Below are 21,657 nucleotides of genomic sequence, written 5' to 3'. Positions count from 1 at the left end.
TGTCACAAATTATAGTACTAGTATTGTCTCTCCCAGGTGTTTATCACTACTGATCTTTTTCAGTGTCCTCTATTTCTCACAAGCACAAGTAGGCCAGTGGATCAGAATAATTAGGTTACTCAGTCAGCAGTAGCCTTTACTGATCGAGACCAATTGTTGTGACCCATTTCTGTAGCATTTCAATAGCACTCAACAAGCACCTGAGAGACAGAAGAACTAAATGTCACTGCCTTCTTGTAACAGCAAAATAATATGGTACCACTAAACTAGGTCTTTCAGTGAATATAGTTTGGTCTGTTACAGCATCACAGTATAGCCGTTTTATACAACAGTTTTATTCTTACATTGTATGGAACATCCCTGACTAAATGCAGTCAAAGTTTATTCTCACATGGAAATATGCACCCCCCCTTATTCATAGTTTTAAGATTTAAATCTTAAAACTTAAGAGATACAATACTCAAGAAAGAAAACCCAGACAAACACAAACTTTTCTTCCATTTTTAGATTTTATTTTGAGGACATAGAACATCTGAACATAGAATATTTTAAATATGTGTAAGAGGGCTTATCAAAGATAAAGAATAAAGAATACTTTCTAGAACAGTGACAGAGGAATGGGTATTGGGAGTATATGTTCCGTCTCGAGCCAGCAGTAGTGAGTAGTGTTATGCGCGGGCTGAGATGGGGTGGCTGAGGCCATTGAAGTAAGACTTTTCTCGCTCGCTCATCACCTCAAAGTGCAGTGGCTGCTGGCAGAAGGTACACTCTGCTGAGGAGTGGGGCTTCAGCTCCAGGCCCACCTCCTTCCATGTGTGCACCAGCCTCTCTGTAGAGGGAAAACAGAGAGCGTGGTTAAGAGTTAACTTTTATTAAATATCAAATATAAATGAGGGTTAAGTTTCACCTCCAGAGAGAACCTACACTTTAACTGAATGCGTACTATACTACTAACAAGGCGATTAGATCTTCTTACCAACAAAGTATTTCATCATCTCAGGGGTGTGGTGAGGTGTTGGGGCGATGCGCAGAAGCTCTTCTCCCCTAGCAACGGTGGGATAGTTGATGGCCTGCACATAAATGTTGTGACGACTCATCATGATGTCACACACCTCTGTGTTTTTCTCCGCGTTTGACACCTGGAAATATCCCAAACATGCACAGCCATCAGAAGTGCGAAGATGGACTAAGGACTATTTAGTGTGTTATTAATAGTAATGGGGCTGGGTATATCATGCTTCATGTAAATAGTTCAAAAATAAAATAATACATTACCCGAACTGGGATGATGTGGCTGGGGCAGTGCACTACGGGCAGCCCAGAGTCCATCAGCATTTGTCTGAGCAGCTTGACGTTGCGCTGGTGTTTACGCCTCAGTGCACGGCCCTCTTCTCCTTTAAGAACCTGGATGGACTGCTTGGCTCCGGCTAACAGCATTGGTGGCAGAGAGGTTGTGAAGATGAAACCAGCAGCGTAGGAACGCACCGTGTCCACCAGGGCAGCAGTACTAGCGATGTAGCCGCCCACACAGCCAAAGGCCTTGCCTGGAAGAGGACATGACACGTGGATGGTTAATTTGCATCCTTTAAGCAAAAAATCTCTTCAAAATACCAGTCTAATGCAAAATACTCCCATTGTAATCTCACAAACTAGATTATTCCGAAAGGCAAGCTGCAGGGGTACAGGGGCTGCAGAGCTCTGAGTTCGAAATAATTGCCCCTTCAGCTTGACAGTCACAAACAGACACAGGGAGTAATTCAATAAGAGCACTACAAGAGCCCACAGTCTCCTAGCAACAACAGAGCTGCTTCAGCTTCTGTAAACCCTCTGTCATATCAGGTGACAGAAACGAGGCCTGATCCTGAGAACAAAACAGAGCTACGAGGTTCCCACTGGCTGCAGTGGTTTCATTAAAATATATAAATGAAAAGTAAAGAATAGAAAATAGAAAAGAATAGTAAATTATAAACTGAAACAGAAGCATACTGACACAGCCAGCTATTCATATATAAACAGTCATTTACGGGTCAAAATACCAAGCAGAATAAGAGCAGTTTGCTTTAGTTGAGATTATATACTGACCTAGTGTTCCTGAGATGATATCCATCTTGTGCATGACACCATCCCTGTCTCCAATGCCACCTCCTTTAGCGCCATACAGGCCGACTGCGTGAACCTCGTCAACGAAGGTGATGGCACCAAACTCGTGGGCCGTATCGCACATCTCTTCCAGTGGACACACGGCACCTGTGTTACAGAAAAGTGGATAGAAAGAAAGGTTTATTAGCAACATCTATAAATAACATTTCCTTTGCTGAACAACTGTTCAATAACTACATTTTCAAATGCTGCTTCTTGTGCAAGCCAATTTGTAGTTGGCATTTGGCAATGATGTTCTTGCCAATGCACGGATTCCAAACATTTCCATGACAATTAACGAACAACCTTAACAAAAATAAGTGCAATTTATAAGTGCTGAAAAAAATTAATGGGATAATCCCAAACTAACCATCCATGGAATGAACGGTCTCAAAGGCAACAATCTTTGGTTTTGTGGGGTCTCCCTTCTGTAGAAGCTCTCGGAGATGGCTCACATCATTGTGCCGGAAAATGAATTTCTTAGCACCACTATTCCTGATACCTTGAATCATAGAGGCATGGTTGCCCGCGTCAGAGTAAATCTCACAACCTGAAATAGTTAAGAAAAAGAGGAAGTGAGATTAAGAGCTGTTCCAAGCAGAATTTGCATCAAAGTGATTGAATTTAATGCATGAATTGTATACCAGGTAGCATCTTGGCAAGGGTGAAGAGGGTGGAGTCATTGGCAACAAAGCAGGAGGTGAAGAGCAGCGCAGCGTCCTTGTTGTGAAGGTCAGCCAGCTCTTGTTCCAATTCCACATGGAATTTACTGGTCCCAGAGATGTTCCTGGTGCCTCCGGCCCCTGAGCCATGCTTTCGTAAAGTATCCCTGGAAACAGAGGACAAGAAAAACAAACAAACAAAAAACATATTTATCCATCTGTTTTTTTTTAAGCTAGACAGCAAAAGCACTGGTACACTTACTTATGTACAGCAGTAAGTTTAGGTGGGGTTAAAACTAAAATACATGGGAAAATGTAAATAATTAAGCTGTCATGTTGCTTAGTTGTAAAAGACATTTACTTCAAAGTGTTGTTGATGCACAGGGAACAAAAGAGCAGGGCAGGCTCAAACAAGCTAAAAGGAAAAGAAGAAAACACCCCATCTCAGTGGGCCCCACTGAGGTTTCGGTGTAAACTAAGACCAACTAACACTCTAGACAAGCATAAACAATGGACAAGATCCCTTGTGAGTTTCAGGTTGTGTTCAATTATTGTGTGTTGTGTCTCATCTTTTCTCAGTTTCTCTCACTCTGAACTAAATCATCAACAGGAAACATGGCCAGCCAAGAAAATGTTTGTCTTACAACATGTAAACACATCTTGATGCAAAAAACTGTATCAAGTGTTTTTTTTTGCCTACACTAAACTAAGACAAACAACTCCTTCAGTACTCACATAATGGATTGCATGACTCGTGGGTGTCGACTCATGCCCAGGTAGTCATTGCTACACCAAACGGACACCTCCCTCTTTTCTTCTAGGGAACCAGTGAAGTCATCGGCCATGGGAAATTCGCTGGCCAGACGATTCACCGTCTTAAACACACGGTATGTGTGGTCACTCTTCTTCTCTACTATCTTCTTCTCAAGGAAGTCATCGTAATGGAAGCTGGACACTGAAACAGAGGGGGAAGATGAAGCTTGCTTAATGTGGCTTGCGCTGTGATGAATGAAGCAATGCCTAACCTGATGAAAGTCTCAGCCCACCTTCCTCAAAAAACAGAACACACTGACTTAAAATTATTAACTCGTGATTGAACAGCTGTTCCATTTAAACTAGTATGAAAGTTGCATGTCGATAACATTTGAGAAAGTTGTCAGAACACACAAGTAGAACTTACTACTTCCTGTTAAGTTGTCCTGCAACAAGTGGGAGACCCTTTTAGGTCGTTGTTTCAGAAGGGTCTTTATCAGATTAGTTTCCTCATCTCCGCTTTCCTTAATGGTACTGGTCAAGGACGGCTTCTTCAACTGGCCAGGGGACACTTCTAAAAAGGACATGAAAGGACAAAAAGAAGATATTACAAGATGATGCAACAAAAGAAAGCAGTCTAATCAATCTAACCTAAGTCAAACAACTCTTACCTTTCTGGACAGTGCGGATTTCCTCGACATCCTCTTCGAACTCAATGCCAACCTGGCGGACCACACTGCTGTGCTTCTGGCCCATCTCAGCAGCCAGGAAAGGGCATTTGGAGGCCACTACCTGGCCTGAGGGTGGCACAGGGTGGCCAGCAGGCAGTTTGGGCTCCCCTTGCTGTTTGGGGCCTATAAAAGGGAAAGAGGTTTTAGAATTTATATCACCACTCGCAAACCTACAAATTATATCACACACAATAATAATTCAATCAATTACTACATTAACCAGAATATATCACTTCATTTAATGTATCTACAATGGTAGCAAGGTAAAAACCAACCCTTACCTCCACTGGCAGACATGGGATTCTCAGTTTTCTGGGAAGAGGACGAAGAAGAGCAGAGGGCCCGTGCCATTGAAGGAGCCATGGGTTTAGAGGCCAGCTCCATCATGATGGGGCACTGCTGGGCGTATGCCACCAGAGACTTTCTGGTCTGCTGGAGGAAGGCCTGGGGCACACGAGCCAGAAAAGGACAGCGACGCAACAACACATCCATGGTCGGCAGTGATTGTCCAGAGGTCTAAAGGAGACAGAAGAAACTTAATTGAAACTTGCACCGTGGCAGTCCAGAAAAATCTGTTTTGCAAGGGTGTTTACCTAAAGGCACAGTGCACCCCACAACACAAAGTACTTTATTTTTTTTTTATCTGAAATTCCATCAGTTCATTCAAATGGTTTCAGTGTCATTTACACATATAAATGGTTTTTTTCTTTCTGAACAGCAAGACAGCTCTTAGAAGTACTTCAATATAAACTACTGTGAGTGTATTACTGCTTGTATTACTGATCACAGAGGAAAAAGGTTGGGTTTTTAAATATTTTTTTAGTGTAGAGCAAATGTCTTATTACACTGCAAGAAAGGAGGGGGGGTTGAATTGTCTAAGCAAACTGTAATCTATTTTAAATAACAGAGATAAACGTCTTTAAACAGGTAGACGAGGTTTGCTCAGTTTCCAGACTCTAAGTCACAATATCCAGCTCTCGCATACACTGAAAAGGCTTCGACAGTACCTTCCTGAATCATTATCATGTTTGTAAATATTAGGTTTCATTTTAAGTTTGTGTCACTGACCCTCTTGTCAAAGTACTGGGATTATTGCGACAGGACTCTGATCATGACATAGTAATAAACACGTTAGAAATAAACTGGAAAATAATAGTAGTAGTAATAGTATTGCGTAAAAACCAAAATTTGGGTTACGTCAATCCCTGTGTTATTCCCTCCCCCGAGCTGAGGTCAGATTTACACATTCCTCGACAGCGGTCACTTCCAAACTCTCCTCTTGAAGTTAACGGAGAAGAGATAAGAGTCAGAAAAAACGCGTACCAGTAGGTAAAACTACTGTCATTTATAAGTAAGAGCTAATAAGCTACTTTCAAAGCTTGTTTTGATTATTTTAAATACACTTCTTGTCGATTCTCTAATAACCAACTCGTGAGTCTTTGCCAGTTAAGCAAAATCTCCGCTAGTGTTAAATGGGAAAACAGTACGCCGTCACAGTTTGTAAATTGATTTGAAATTCCGGTGTCCTCGCTTACAACGTACACTTTTACCAACAAGTTATAAACAATACTGACACAAGCCTTTAGCTACTGCAATTAACAGTAAAAGCCTGACAATTGTTGGCACATTAAGTCGTATGTAAGCGCTAATGTGCCGGTGAAGTGGTGTTACGTGTAACGTTACATGAGGACCGAAAGCAAAGCATTTGCTGGTTATTAAACATTACAGAACAGGAGTTACGATGTATCTGTCTGTAACACTAATATTAAAAGAACCGGTTAGGATTACAGCGCTACGGGAAAAGCTTATAAATGGACGGCTGATTCTTAACTTTATCACCTTTGACAGAGCAGAATGTTAGCTAGCTAACATTAGCTAAGGATCTACGACCAGAAGTGGGAATGATATTGACGATAAAATAAGAAACTTACCTCCTAGAAACTTCAAACTTGATGTTGTAATCTTCTTGTCAGTCGTGTAGTGGACAGGATTGTAGCAGTGAAGCTACTCTACTATGATACTCTCAACGAATTGCTCGTTTTTTAAAGAAGCCGGAGATGACTGCTTCGTTATCCTGCACTGAGGACGAACGAAAAGGACGAGAACGGGCAAGGGCTTATAAGAGCTCATCGTGTGGCCGAGACCGACTGCAAGTCTCGCGAGATTCCAAAGGTCATTTCATTTCAGTCAATCTCGTGTGAGTCACTCATGTGATTATACCACATATGGTATTTTTCCTGTAGATGGTTGAACTTATATATATACTTTATATATTTTGGCCTTGTGTTACGTATCGTAAATAAACCAATGTAGGTTCATTGCCAACATAATCCTCAATGCGACCTGGGACTTGAAATTCACAAGGTTACTGTGAATTTCACAAAGTTAATGCATGTCTGTCAACTTTATGCCAAAAGTGGCGTCTCAAACTGTTGCAAGCCAACTTTGATACAAAACTGAGGTTTTGAGTGGATACTGGAAATACATGTCATGAGGATTAACTTCAGCTCAGTTTATTGTTTTAGTTGATGCGGTGGATTGGAGAGATTTCTTGTGCACGTGTGACCTCTGCTGTTGAAAAAGAGACATTGAATATGGAAAATCCATGTGTTGGAGAAATGGAGCAACAAAATGTAAAATTTCCACCTCAAAAATGTAAACAATAGCATAAAGACTGTTGCAAGTTTATTATGTTCACCTACCAGTGTTACCTTCATGAATAATGCTAAGTTTTCGTTGATATGGTTTTATTAAAGTCTATGATCTACCCTCATTGATATAAATGTTGGGAAAAATATCAGAATCAGAATTCCTTTATTTATCCCTGAAGGGAAATTCTTGTAATAATAAAACATAAAGGTGTAATAACCAAAAATAAATAAATACCCTAGACTGTAAAAGTCAAACAACACACGTTTGTTTGTACAATAAAACATAATACTTTTATCTCAGGATACTGTCACAAATGCACTAGGAAAATACATGCTCAACAAACAGTGGGTTGAAATGTTTTGACATTTGCTAAGTAACTCCAAGTCTCAGAATTCAAATTAAAAAAACGTAAAAATGAGAAAACTACAGTTTCACACATTGCACAAAGACTGCTTCCAAATTGTACTCTGAGATAAAGAAGCATACAACTTTGGTTGCACATTTCTATGATATCCCAATCTGTGTCTTTAAACCCAGTAAAGTAAAAAACCTGTTCAGCATGGACTAACATGGTACTTTCCTGTCCTCTGCAGATCTCTTTAGGCCACAGAATGATGCGTCTATAATTGAGGAAAAAGTTGCATTTATGCTTATATTTTCAACAAAACAATAATCTATAAATTCACCATACTTACATACATTTTTAGCAATCATTACATTAATCGATACATACAGGGTTAATTGTTTTTCTTTTTTTATTATTATTATTGGTCTTTTTGGGACAAATGTGTGTGTGTGTGTGTGTGTGTGTTGAAACCACACTGGATGAAATTCTAGACTCAAGTATGTCTAAGAAAAATGTATACAATATTTGTCATTTAGATGTACCGATTTCATTTCTACATGACTTTCTACAGTAGAGGCAGGCAAAATCCGAAAAGTCTTTGTTCTTAGAGCAGAGTGACAGTTCATCACTTTGTTATTTTATGGGTTTGTCTACTTGCTGTATTACATGTCTGGCTCGCCCTGCTCTTTGCAAACCTTGTATCTCTGCCTCTACATAAAGTTTTACAACCAAAGAGTAATGTTGGAATGTAACTACAGTATGTACATTTACTCATGTAAAGGCTCCCCCTCAAGGTGCTCAGGAACTTTTACACCTGCACTACTGAGAGCATCTAGAGTGGGAGCATCACCACATTGATGGGCAGCTGCACAAAGCAGGATCTCTCTGCCCTTAGGGCCCTTAGTCCGCTCAGCTGAGCGGACAATCAGAACGACTTTACCCGACCTGCAGGACATTTACATCAAACGATGCAGGTCGAGAGCTGAGAAGATCCTCAGGCAGCCACATCACCCCGGACACTCACTCTTCTCCCTGTTGCTCCCATCAGGCCGTCGGTTCCGCTGCCTGAGAACCAACACGGAGAGGATCAGGAAAAGCTTCTTCCCCCAGGCCATCCGTCTGCTCAACAGTGAGAGTTAATCTGGACAATCCTACTCCCACCTGCACTACATGCACTACATGTAAATACTGCACATGTAAATACGGCACATTCTCACATTTTATTTTTAGTAAGGTTTCTATTTTACAATATTTAATTTTTAATTTTTACTTACCTATTTTTTGGTAGCAGGGACATAAATTTCACTGCACATTGTACCGCGTATGATTGTGTTTGTGACAAATAAACCTACATTGTATCTTGTATTTAAGGACACGTTTGTGTTACTTGCACTTTACTTAAGTATTTAATAAATATTTATATATAATAAATGTTTAATAAAATTGTTTAAATTATCTCCACCACCAAAACCAAATAAATGTAAATAGGACAGGATGTATTATGCACCATACTGGGTACTTTTACCTGTCCATAATACTACTTTTAATCAAAGAATATTTTGAATGCAGGGATATATAAATAGCCGAGTTGGTGAAACAGAAAGTTGTCACCAGGAGCCATCGGAGATCAAGCACAATAATCACCATTCAAATGAAGCACAGTTGTCTGAAATGGAAATGACTGTTCAGGTAGAAGTTTGTTCTCTCAAACACTAATCCACCAGCCTGTCATCAGGTACTGGATGCCCTTCTGCTCCACCTATAATTTGCAGACTGGTGACCCACTACGTATGTCAGTGAGTGCAACTCACAGCGCCTACTGGAAAGACAGATATGGTGGGCGTGTCCTGTGTGTAAGAAAACTAAGATGTCTTACTCTCACCATTTTATGTTATCTCAAACCTCACTGCACAGTGCCACCTGCTCTTGTCTGATAATCAGAAGAAATTGCTTTTCTTTCCCCCGCTCAAACTGATCACTTAGTCGACAGTAAGATTATTGGCAATTTCTCATAATCAGTCAACTGTTTAAGCACGTGATGAGCATAATTACTTCCAATAAGCCGAATACATCATACGTCATGTTTTGAACTGATTTTTAGATAAAACCCGCAATTTGAAGAGACTTCACCTTAGCAAAGGGCTGGGCTAACGTCGCTGTGCAAACTGGATGACTGTCCCATAGACACCTGCATTTTTATATAATTTTGAGGCCCCATCTTGCGGAGAAGCCCAGTGTTAAAATATAGTTTTTATCACAAAGTGCGGCATCGCCGACGCAGAGACTCACAGAGGAGGCAGGCAGGAGTCCGAGATAATAATATCTTTAATTAATACAAAAAACTCAGAATCTCACACTTACTGTGGCAAGGGATCAAAAACTGTGGTGACAAAACATGAATCAATTCCTGGCATAAAGACATGGAAACATGAAGACAGAAGCAACAGTCCTACAAAGAGTGACAGGGAAGACGAGGACTAAATAGACAACATAACAATAGACAGGTGAAACACATTAGGGAGGAGAAGGCAATCAGGATAACCAAAGCAAAGCTACATGAAACAGACACACAGGGGAAGTGACACTTTCAAACTAAAACAGGACATGACAAAAACCTGGAACATAACACATGGAAACACACGACAAGACAAACATGAAACATGACACGTGGGCCAAAAAAACCAAAAGACAAAACATAACGAAAACTAACACTGCATGACGGTTTTAAACATTTATTAGTTCAGCTAATCTTGTGCTAATGTGGTGCATTGTCCTAAATAAATGCCTAATCAACCAAATGTCATATTAACAAAATACTTAGAAAAGGGAACGGCAGGATTTGGTAGAATGGCCCCTTTCAAAATGTAATATTCTGTTTGATAATATTTGATTAATTAATGTTGTGACTGCAACATGGCCACATTATATTTTATAAACTGAATGGGAAACTGATGAACTGAACATTTATGTGAATTCTGAATCTACAAAATAATTGGTTATTATAGCTATCAGACAAATGCAGTCGTGCAAAAGATGCAATATAATGATACATCACAGTCTGATTGTTGATTGGTCACAGTATTATTAATATAAATCTGGAAAATATATAGCTATCAAATAAATGTAGAGGACTTAAGAGCTCTACATTCATTGCTGAAATGTAGCCAGTGGAGCAGAAGCATAAAGTAACATAAACTATAAATACTCAAGTAAGGTGAAAATACGTCAAAATCGTACTGAAGAAGGCTACATGACTGGAGTCAATACTTACTGGTACCTAGTTACTTTTACTCAGTGTAGTGACTACACTTTGCACAGAATGGAAAGGCCTGGGCATCTTCGGTTACTCTATGGACAAAATGCTTATTATAACGCTTCTATTTAAAAAAAAAGGGGAAGAGAAAAAACATGACGGGGTGATGGGCGGAACTGCGACTGAGTGATACAACTGTGTTTGTAGACGATCTGCGCAGTTGCCGATCGGCTCAGATCTGCTGTCTCTTCTGGACGAAAGTCCTGCTTCTGCCTGAATCCGGGAATCTTGAAGTAGCCATGGCGTCGGGCCTGCTCAGTGTTGTTGTGTTGGTTTTATGTGTGACCCTGACTCCCTGCGTTTTCGGTAAGATTGATTTTCAATCTTAAATCGTTGTTTCCTTACTTTTTTCTTACGTTCTCGAGCTTACTGCGTATTTTCTCTTTAGTTCAGGTTGAGTTAGCTAGCTTGCAAATTAACAGAGGCGCGAGTCTGTCCAATTTCGTGGGCGATGCCAATGACGTTCGCTCTGTTGACTCTGTTTTAACTAATTTATTTTACACAGCTAAGTTAACCAAGCTAACATTTTGTCATTTCAACGTCCACCGTGGTCGACAAGGCAAACCAAAAGACACACACCGACAAATTTAACGTCAAGGGACTACAAATTAACGCTAGCTTTTCGTTGTCGATGCTTTGTTTTCCTTTAGCATTTCTCTGTTGTAATTTTCCAATGCAGTCTCATCACTTACAGTAGAAATAACTTTGAATAATCTGTCTTTCCACAAAAAAATCCATTGTCGATTCTAGTATTTGTGAAGACAAATAACTATAGCTCAAATACTGTCGTTGTTACGAAAGGGTGGACAAAGAGGTGGAAAGACCTGTCCGTGTAACGCGAGACAGTGAAAGTGAAGTTTAACATTAACGACTAACCATCACAGTTAATTGTTTGATGCATCACACAGCATTACTTTCAGCTAGTAAGAATTGAGTGCCTATAGATATTCTTTTCTATTCTGTTCTATTGTATTTGTATTTAACATATTCTATTTTATTTAGCTTATATTTCTATTTTATTCAACTTTTCATTTCATTTTTTTATATTCTACTTATTGCTCCCGGGTCCCGAGTCCTAATTTCGTACTATAAACATGTAAATGTGAGCTGGTATGACAATAAAGCTTCCTTGAATCCTTGAATCCTTGAATACAGATACTCAGATACAAGGGTTCTGAGGGCCGTACTACGAGTTAATTGGTTTATAACTGGGTCACTTCAGGAGTATCTTCACGACATCGGGTGTAACGTCCCAAACTAACTGCAATACGAAGGGTCGATAACTTTGACCTGACTTATGCTGTCATGGAAACTCACGCTGCATCCGTCAAGTGCCCCTAACAGGTTATCTTCATGTTAGCCCAATGCCACTTTAGCGACATCTACGTTTAAGATAAGATATTCATTCAAGTATTTCAAGTATTTGTTATCAGGTCAATTTCTGAGATGTGTATAACTTAAATATAAACATAACATAAATAATCCTACTTGTTTTTATATTGTGATTACTTTACTTGTCATCGTATTGGGGTCATTGCATTTAAAGTAGTTGAGAGAGGTAATAAGCCAGTAAAAAAAGACACAAATTTGTAAGAAGAAATTAAATTCAAATCAGCCTATTGTTGTATTGCTTGTGAATATGCCCCATTCACAGCAATGTCTGTTTTAAGTTTGGTGACTAATGATAAAATGGTGATTGTGGGCTAAAGTCACGAGAATGTCCTTATTGCCAAATCTGATTGTGAAGTATGATTTGATTAGGTCATCCGCTGCAGAGATTCTGCACTGCAAGCGGTGATGTGGTGAGGTTCAACCAGCCATGCAAACTGAAGTGATATGATTTCTTAAACTCCTCCCAGGAAACATGTTTTCTTATGAATTTATGAAGGACCTCATATCTCAATCATATTACAAATAAAGAAGAGTCAAAATAGAAGACAAAGTAGAGAATGTATGACAAAAACATTGTGTTGAAGGCTTAATGAAGGCAATGTTATTAGCATTTCTGAAGTGTTACTGAAGGCATGTTTTTCACCGTTGTACTACTGATTAATACCAAGTTAGACAATCAGAGTTTGTTAACCGTGACTTCCCTTGATAACTCTGAGGTAAATCTGCATCACATAATTGTTTCTTCTTTACTATACTTAGACCAAAAAGCTAAAATATGAATTCCTTAAAAGCAGTGATGCCTATAGTGGCATGTGTGAGTTTAATTAATCTCCTTCTGCATTTTTCTCCTGTTGTACACATTGTTGACAGTGAAATTACCACTGCAGTCTTCAGCGGTAGCAAGGCTAACCTTTCCTCCTCTCTGTTTCTGTCTTTGTTCTGTTACAGCAGGAAGTAGGGACTGTGAGTCCTACACAGACACCGTGTACCACCCATCCCAGAAATGCTGGATAGGGTTTTGCTGTGGTAACTGCAACAATAGATACTGCTGTCAGGATAGTGTCTATCGCTTTACAGAGGATCAACAAGATGAATGGTAAAATGCTTTTTTTCTTCTTTTATTCTGTAATACATGATAAACTAACCTTTCCTACAGTTGAGTGTGAGATTTAAATTTTCGTGTTACAGATGATGAGACAGAAATACTGTGCTGTGAGTCTCTGTTTTTGCCCCTGTCATCACAGTAGAGATGTGTTGTTGCGTTCCCCTGTGTGGTGATGTAAAAGTCGAGCAACAGGAAGCAATGATTTCCTGTGCACGACCACCAGCATGTTTGTCATTTAATTAGCAAAGGAAACAGGGAAGAGATTCTACAAACTGGCTAATATTCTGTAGTTATAGTTGAAAATGGATGCATTTATGTTTTCAATTGTGATTACTGCATAAGAGGTGGCTATTTTGACAAATAATGTTTTTAGAAGATAATGAAAAATATGAATATTGTCCTGCCTGAATCCTTCTTTGTTTCTTTTTAAGTTTTTACGACGTTTCACCGCTGCCCATGATCTTTGGTATTGGTAGCCTTGTTGTCGTTGTGCTCATCTTCATCTGCTGCTGTGTCTGTCCCTGCTGCTGCCTGTACAAAATGTGCTGCAAGCCAAGACGTAAGTAGCAACAATTAGTGCTGTTATTGTTGTTTGTTTTTTGGTTACCTTAGAGTTTGTGTCAGTCCAGCATTATTCTTACAAAATAGATCTTAAAGGGGTAGTTCAGCTTTTTTCCCATTGCATCCAAGGAACATCCCTAATGCTGTTTTTATCATATCCAGGGTTTTCCCTTCTGTTATAAGGCTTAGACACAACACCCACCGAATAAGTGTAAAACAACCGTAGAGAGTATCAGAACTTAATGACTTTTCCTAGAGCTAATGGTTTTTATGTCTAGCACATAACACTCACTCTGAAACTATGATGATGCAGAGATTGGTTCAGTCCTGTGAATGGAGATGTCATCAGTTAGCTGCCTCTTTGTCTGACAAGAATTAGTGGACTCACCTGACAAAAAACTGTAACCATCCACACATCATATATTTCAGTTCTATATTTCTGGTGCTTGATTTTACCTCAAAACAACTCAAAACTGTCAGTGTGGATGACACTGTCATGTCACCAATTGCTGCATTTGCTCTGCTGAATGAGGTGAACCTGACCCTGAAAAAAATTGTACACATAAGCTCAACATGACGTGACTGGTTTCATTACTCAGTCCCAAACTTAAGACTCCCGGGTTAAGACACCATTTAAGTATTAGTACAGTGAGGACAGTACAAAATATAAATATGTCATTTGGAGCTCTGGTAATTGTTAATGTTATTAATATTTTCAGAATTTTTTGCATTTTACAAACCAATAGATTTATCAGCTAGCCAAGAAAATAGGGAAACAAGTTCTGAGCAGTGGACAGGTAACAGCATTAGTAGTAGTAACTATTTTATACAAGGGCCATAACAGACAATTCATTCAGGTGGCACTTAGTTAAACCAGAAAGTAACATACAATACTGATAGCATGTGGACATGTGCTGCTGCTTTTGCAACGTGGAGCTGCACATGTGTTGGTTTCCTGCACACAACCAACAACCAACCCCTTCTGCTTGTGCTGATAGCTTCTCGACCCACATGATATGCAGTGTCAGATTTTTTGTGGCTTGGTTTAATAGAGAAATCAGTGAGTTTAGAGTGTTTGCCTAGATGTCAAAGCGAAACATCAGTACACTCAGAACTGTCGGCTCACCCACCACATGACTAAAATTACTGCATAGGCTTGGTCTAAGTAACACAGACACTGGGACATAGAGCACAAACTGGTTCAACATTCCCCAAATGATAATGATAATAAACATGTGACACTTAAAGCGCTTACATAGAGATATTTTATTTAGTGAAGTAAACTCTGTGAAGCTGTGAAGTTCCTCATTTGATATTTGTGTTTGTCATTATTCTGTATTGTGTTCAAGGTCTGACTGGGACTTTTTGGTGGTTTTCTGCGACGAGCAGTGTATACCACAGGTTGCTGACTCAGAACAGTCACCAGTGATAATTACTGTTATCCAAAACTTACTTATACTACCGTAGTTCATGCTGTTGTTTTACAAGTCAAGGCCATAGAGAGCATAAATTTGATAACTTGTGCTTTCTATGCATGCAAATTCCAGATTTAAGAATAACAGCTTCATTGGAATGGTATAAATCAGATTGTATTTATTAATGGAGGGATATTCTATATTTTTGTTAAATTCTGTGTAAAGAGCAATGCCAGAAACAACCAGATTAATTTCTTCTTTGACTTTGAGATGCCTTCCTTTAAGACTTTCAGGTTTTTGAGGTGTGACGTCAGAATGAAACTTAATCAGTCTTCATGCGTGAAAGCCCCCATCATTAAATGTGACTAGTCAGAAATCTTAAGCTGGCAGCAGCTTTATGACCTTGAAAACACTGGATTTGCTGGATTTGTCTTGCAGAGTTTCATCTGTTGCTCAGATCCTTGTTCTAACAAAATGCAATGATCCTGGCTATTCCCAAAGTTTCATTGCACTGTGACGGACACACATACTTTTATATATACAATGTATATATTCACACATGTAAATACCTATATTTTCAAATTTATACTTATCTTGTTTTTTATCCTATTTTATATCTTTCACAGTTTTTCTTGGTTGAGAAAACTGCAAGTGCAATGTCAAAAATGAATTTCCCCTCGGGGATAAATAAAGGAATTCTGATTCTGATTAATTCCCTAATGTATCGCTGCCATAAACATTACCAAAAAGTAAAAAAGCAGTTTCACCCTGCAGATTTTAGGTCTTGCTGTCAAAAATTAGCAGACACAAAAAAAGAGTTTAGCAGACTCAGTTGTAGTGTCACAGGACCAAAAAACATTTAGAAAATAGCACTGCTGTCTGAGATGTGTCATGGGAGCAGCACTACACTGTGACAGAAGTAAAGAGAAAATGGTTTAACATGAAGTTAACTGCTTAAAAAAAGTGTTTTAAAGTGAAACAGTTTGTCATTCATATGACAGGTGATCGAAGGGATTGTGACAGAGATCATAGAGATGTATAAAGAAAATGTTATATCGTACAGTAGTTGATGTTACACTGGTCAGATACAACAAAAGATCACATTGATCTTGAGTGTTTACTAAATTAATGTTAAGATATGAACTGAGGTTGGAACTGACAACATTTTGACTTCAGGCAAAGTTGAAATCAGTTTTTTTCTTTCTCATATTCCTACAAAGAGTATTCATTAGAAAACACCGGTTTCGGCTTATGTGTCGTGGAAGATTTTAGTGTCCTGTGCAAATGGGAGAAATTCCAGTGAAATATTATGTGTTTAAAAACAAAGCATGGAGACCATAAAGCCCTGCGACATGTGTCACTCATCTTTTAAATCGAATAATTGCAAATCACTCAAATACAGTTCAAGAGACTTTGTGTAATATTGGGCTATAAAAAAAAGCTTCATATTTCATGTGAACACAAGCAAAGGAATTACATCCATTGGACGCTATGATGGGAGCGACATAAATTTGTCAGGTTCAGAGTTCAGGAGTTCAACATGTATATCCAGGAAAAAGAAACAGTAATTATCAGATATTGGAAACTCTACTCCTATAGCAGATCTGAAACATACTTAATTTTGTTTGTCTCTGATAACATTTTTATATTAGATTTAGTGCATATATGGAGGTTTTTTGTTTTTTTTTTTTGTTTTTTTGAAGAGCAATAGATGAGTGTGCCTTTGTGTGTCATGGTCGACGTCGCAAACAAACCATAGAACCATAGAAAGCTGCGTGGAGGCCAGTCAGAATGGTGATAATATGTTTTACTTCAGGCTCTCTTTCATACTGAAGCTGAATATGTTTATAAACTACTAACACCAAGTGTGTCAACAGGGAAATCCTTGGCATATGTTTTTCCACGCCTTATTTTTACAAGCTTTGTGCAGTCGGAGACAAGCTTGCATCCTCTGCTCTCTCCATTATAACCGGGTGGATGTAACTCCAGTTTGTGTACCTTAATTTCTCCATGGACTGGATATCACTTATCTTTTTGTGTTCACCCTCTGACATGCTTCTCTAAATGAATTCCCCACGTGGAGGAAGACATTGTGTGTGCATTAAAGCTGACACTCTAGCATGTACACCATTTTAACAATGACACGCTCTTGCATTTCCTGTCAGTTTAGTCTTTTTACTGACTTGTTCAGCTTGTGCCATGCAGCTACTAAGCTCTGGAAGACATCGGCAGGCTAAAATACAAACATTCCCTGACTCAGACTGTTGCGTGTTGGGATCACATCCAAGAATGTCAGAGCTCCACCCCGTGTGACTCATTGCTTCCACAAAAACCACAGTGGGGAAAGACTCAAGACCATCCCACGTCATTTACAGGAAGTGGCCATGATGACTGTCTTTCTGTTAGGGGGGTAAACAAAAAGATAGTGGGGTAGTCACACACACACACACGCATGCACACACTACATATAGACAAAATTATTGGGATGGGGCTGTTTTTCAGGGGTTGGGTTAGGCCTGTGTGTCTGGTGATGGGAAATGTTAATGCTTCAGCATACCACGACATTTACTCACAAATGCTCTACTGCTTGAAGGGGGCAGAAATTCCCACAGAAACACTCCAACATTTTGTGGAAAGCCTTCCCAGAAGAGTGGAAGCTGCAGTACTGTCTATGTATTTAGAATGTGATGTCATTAAAGAGTAACTAAACCCCTAAACCATTTTTTTTTTCTGCTGAAAATCAATTTAAATAGTTGATTCAGGTCCATATGACATTTTAGGGGAAAGTGTTTGAATTTTCCGTTTTGTGTTATAAATATGCATCGTGGCTTACCTTTACAGGTTTCACACATACATACACCACCACCACTGCCTAGCTTATACAAACTGCATTTCTCATCTTGTTTCTATGTTGCATTTACTTACAGCTGTGGTAGCTACCACAACACACACAACAGTGGTCACCACTGCTCCTCAGCAGTACCCACAGCACCCAGCTGGAACACCTGGACAGCAACAGCCCTACCAGGGGGCCCAGTATCCACCCTACCAGCCCGTACCAGTGCAGCCGGGTTATGGAGGCCAGCCCATGCAAACCTCACCCTACCAAGGACAACCATTCACAGCAGGACCACCACCAACATATCAGGAAGCCAGTGAGTGTGTTTTTTTTAGTCACAGGCCTGATTGTCAGACCACCTTACCAGGGTTAATTTTAACCCTGGTCACCATGACAAAATTTGTTCTCCAAAATAAAATGTAGATGTTGAAAAGTAGAGCTTTCAGGAAGCAGGAAAGTTTCACATTTTTGTCAGTGAATGAAAACTACATGATAATATAGATAATGGAAAATATTATTCATAGACAAGAAGGCAAATTAACTATTTACTATTAGAAGTCTTATTCAACAACTTCTGCATTTGTGAAATGAAGCACATTCAAGTTAAACTAACAAATTGAAGCTCCCAACATGCACAACTTACTGTTGTGGTAGGTAATGAACAATCTGTTCTGACAAATTTGCAATCTGAAGGAATTTACCTCTTGGATTTACATTATTATTAAGTAAAGTGGATGATGACATAGTATTTTTTTTTTGTTTGTTTGTTTTTTAATAAACCTCCAGCATACTATAGAAAAGCACCATTTAACAGAAGGTGACTGTCGGCATACAGTTAGGTCATGGTTTTGTAAAATAGGAACCAGTTATAATTACTTTGACAGAACTGACTTTGTGTTATTGTCTAAGCATTTTCAGCCCTGTTGTCCTCTTTCCATCTTTCCTCTCTGTATCCAGCCGGTCCTGCCTACCCTCCCAACCCGATGCCTTACAGCCAGGCTGCATTCAACCCTGGGCAGCCAACATACCCTCTGCAGCCTCCTGTGCAGCCACAACCCAATGCTCCACCCGCAAACACAGACTACCTTGCCCAGCCAGCATACAACCCGGGATATTTTGCACCACCGCCACCCAAGACTGGATAATGGACAACATTGCCGCCCACTCAGCCACTTTAAACGTGCTGCAACATTTTCAACCTTGGCAGAACTGGAAATGTGTAATCTGAATCAAGAAGGTTGATGTGTTTTGGTGGTTAAATATGGGAAAGTTGCAACACATTGTTGTAGTGTATCAGTTCTGATCAAGAGTTGCCAAGAGAAAATGTCGACTCACTCATCTTTTTGGTTGTATTGCATGGACTTATGATATACAAGTGGTGTAATTGCATTCTTTTAAAATATTTCTTCGTGGCTTCATCTTAGTCATCTTTGTAACTAAAACACAAAACCACTGAGTCTTATTTTAAAAGGCAGATGAGCTTAGACATTTTCCATCCTTCCGAACATGTCTCAGCACCTCCCTCCTTGTCTTTGCCTGTACTGTACCCTGGTGAAACCGGCCTGACCTCTAAAGTCACCACCTACAATGAATCTAGTCGGACTCAGTGGACAAACTGAGGATGAATATTAGTGGTCCCAGCCATAATTGCTTTCTGCCAGTTTATTTCAGACCGATAAAGTGCTTTGGACTGTTTTGTGTTTTCGAAGGCAGTTATTGCTTGTGCTATTTGGGAACAAGTCCAATGTGTGTAATACTACTCACAAGAGGATTTATGATGGAAAGGATTTGTGTCATTGTCAATTGACTACTGATATTCAGGGGGTAATGCAGTGAAAAAAAGCCTCCAACAAAAGGGAACATTCATCATGCCACTTCCAACGAAATAAGCCTTAACACAGTCAAATTTGCTAAGTATTAGTTTTAAGTGTTTAAATTTTATGTGTTTATGTAGAGTTGAGAGTTCACACAAAATATTTTTTTTTTAATTTTTCACTCAGGTTGTTTTCATTTGCCCATCTTACAGCATGTGTAACTGAGCTGAAATGCATTGGCAGCTTTGAAAGAAATAACCAAAGGAGAGTGTCAACCAAACATTCACAGAGTCAAGTTCAGAAATAAATGCAAATATTACATACCAAATGCAAGAAACAGCTGTGCCTTCTTAGTCACTTCAGCAAGTGAAAGCATGCAGTTTCAAATCTTGTTTTCTGGTCATTCATGAGTGATCTGTTTGTACTTTACTGTCAATATAAAGGCTTACCTACACTTCAATGAGCCATATTGTTTTGCAACACTGCTGCCAACTAATTGTGTAGCTTTTTAAACTTAGGTTTGTTTTTTTACATCCAAAATGGTGTATGTTTTGATTCTTTAACATTTTCTTACTCATTATTTGTGTTACTTACCTTGTCAAATAATAATGGGTTTTTGTTTTCTGGAAACTGATACCATTTTCGCTTTTATTAAACTCCACAAGCAGAGCAGTCAGGTTTGAGTAAGTATTCTGTTGTTGTTGTTCTTCTTCTTCTTCTGCTGTTTTGTCAGAACTAAACCAATAATCCCTCCTTGCTTTGCTTTGTCACTTGTGGTTTTCTATGGCAAAATCATTATTTCTGCTTTCTGATGGACCTTACTTGATGGTAGTTTTACTGAAATGGCCTTTTTCTCGTGATCATGGCAAACTTACACAGTCATAGCTCATGTGATGACCCAGACACTGAGAAAGAATGTTTGAAATCCCTGTCTTTTCAACTTCCTTTGTTGAGACATTATTTATAGTCAAAGAGCGCAATACGTAATGTTTCATGACGTGTGAGTATTGCTGGTACAAGTTTCAGAATTTGTTCAGTCACCATACCTTTAAAGTGATACAGATACCAGCAGAGTACTTCATTTGATACCCTTTTTTGTACTTTAGTCATGTGTAAATGGAAGAATTTAGTTACATGAAACCATCTCCCACAGATGCTCCACACTTCATCACACCACAGACTATAGATTGTAGCTGCTGCGATAGCGGGCCAATCACGTTACCTTAACACATGTGGTGATTAGCTGTGAGCAAAACCATACAAATAGTAAATTTCGCAGATCAGAGAACAAATATTATCAAATGCAGGTCAAAGGATGACTGGAGAAGTTTTTATACTGTTTGCAACTGGGTTATTTCAGTCGATGTATTGAGGACTGATTCCCAGACATAATGGTGTGGCTTATTTTATTTCACAAGTTGACTTGAGAGAAATGACATGTTTGCTAGTGAAGGTTCCTAATATCCTCACGTGTCTTTGTAATCTACAAAACGGATTGTGCAGGTGTTTCTGACATCTGTGCACTTCATGGTAGGTTTGCCTTTTGTCTGAAATCTGCCTTTAAATGTATTCTGCCTTTGATATCAGTCCTTCGGCCAGTGTTGATTCTTCAATGTGACTTTGGTTGGAGTGTTTTTATTTGTATGTGTGGGATCAAGCCATTTGTATAGAGATGTACCAGCAGAGATTTATTTTTGTTCCTTCTGTGTTTCTCCTCCAGGAATAATTTACATTGATGTGACTTTGTGAATATATGTGCATGACTTTTATTTTGTTAAAAATCCATCGCTTATTCTGCAGAGGACAATAAAATATATATTTTCTGTTTTTCCCCAACCTTGGTAATTGAACTTTAAGCACAGAAGTACACTTCTTTCACATTTACACTACATACATCAGAGGCATGTAGTGTAAATGTGAAACAAGTCGAGCACC

The 21,657-nt window shown here is 39.1% G+C and overlaps 2 protein-coding genes across 2 annotated transcripts; one reads left to right on the top strand and one right to left on the bottom strand.

Moving 5' to 3' along the window:
* Positions 1–487: 487 nt before the first annotated feature.
* On the bottom strand, positions 488–6,390 carry alas1 (aminolevulinate, delta-, synthase 1). The gene is made up of 11 exons (XM_046383289.1): positions 6,217–6,390; positions 4,567–4,801; positions 4,226–4,408; positions 3,982–4,128; positions 3,537–3,756; positions 2,784–2,968; positions 2,510–2,689; positions 2,083–2,247; positions 1,276–1,544; positions 977–1,139; positions 488–829 (listed from the first exon to the last, which is right to left on the bottom strand). The coding sequence occupies exons 2-11, from the start codon at positions 4,775–4,777 to the stop codon at positions 669–671; spliced, it is 1,884 nt and encodes a 627-aa protein (XP_046239245.1). The 5' UTR covers positions 4,778–4,801; positions 6,217–6,390; the 3' UTR covers positions 488–668.
* A 4,354-nt stretch (positions 6,391–10,744) lies between these two features.
* Positions 10,745–21,552, top strand: LOC124056149 (protein shisa-5-like). Its single transcript, XM_046383290.1, has 5 exons — positions 10,745–10,902; positions 12,937–13,084; positions 13,525–13,652; positions 17,997–18,224; positions 18,866–21,552. Exons 1-5 carry the CDS (start codon positions 10,836–10,838, stop codon positions 19,051–19,053), a joined length of 759 nt encoding a protein of 252 aa, XP_046239246.1. The 5' UTR covers positions 10,745–10,835; the 3' UTR covers positions 19,054–21,552.
* Positions 21,553–21,657: the final 105 nt, after the last annotated feature.

Source organism: Scatophagus argus, chromosome 3 (genome assembly GCF_020382885.2).
Source record: "Scatophagus argus isolate fScaArg1 chromosome 3, fScaArg1.pri, whole genome shotgun sequence".
NCBI classification, from domain to species: Eukaryota; Metazoa; Chordata; class Actinopteri; family Scatophagidae; genus Scatophagus; species Scatophagus argus.
The sequence above is the reverse complement of the archived record's forward strand: the minus strand, read 5'-3'. Positions and strand labels throughout refer to the sequence as shown.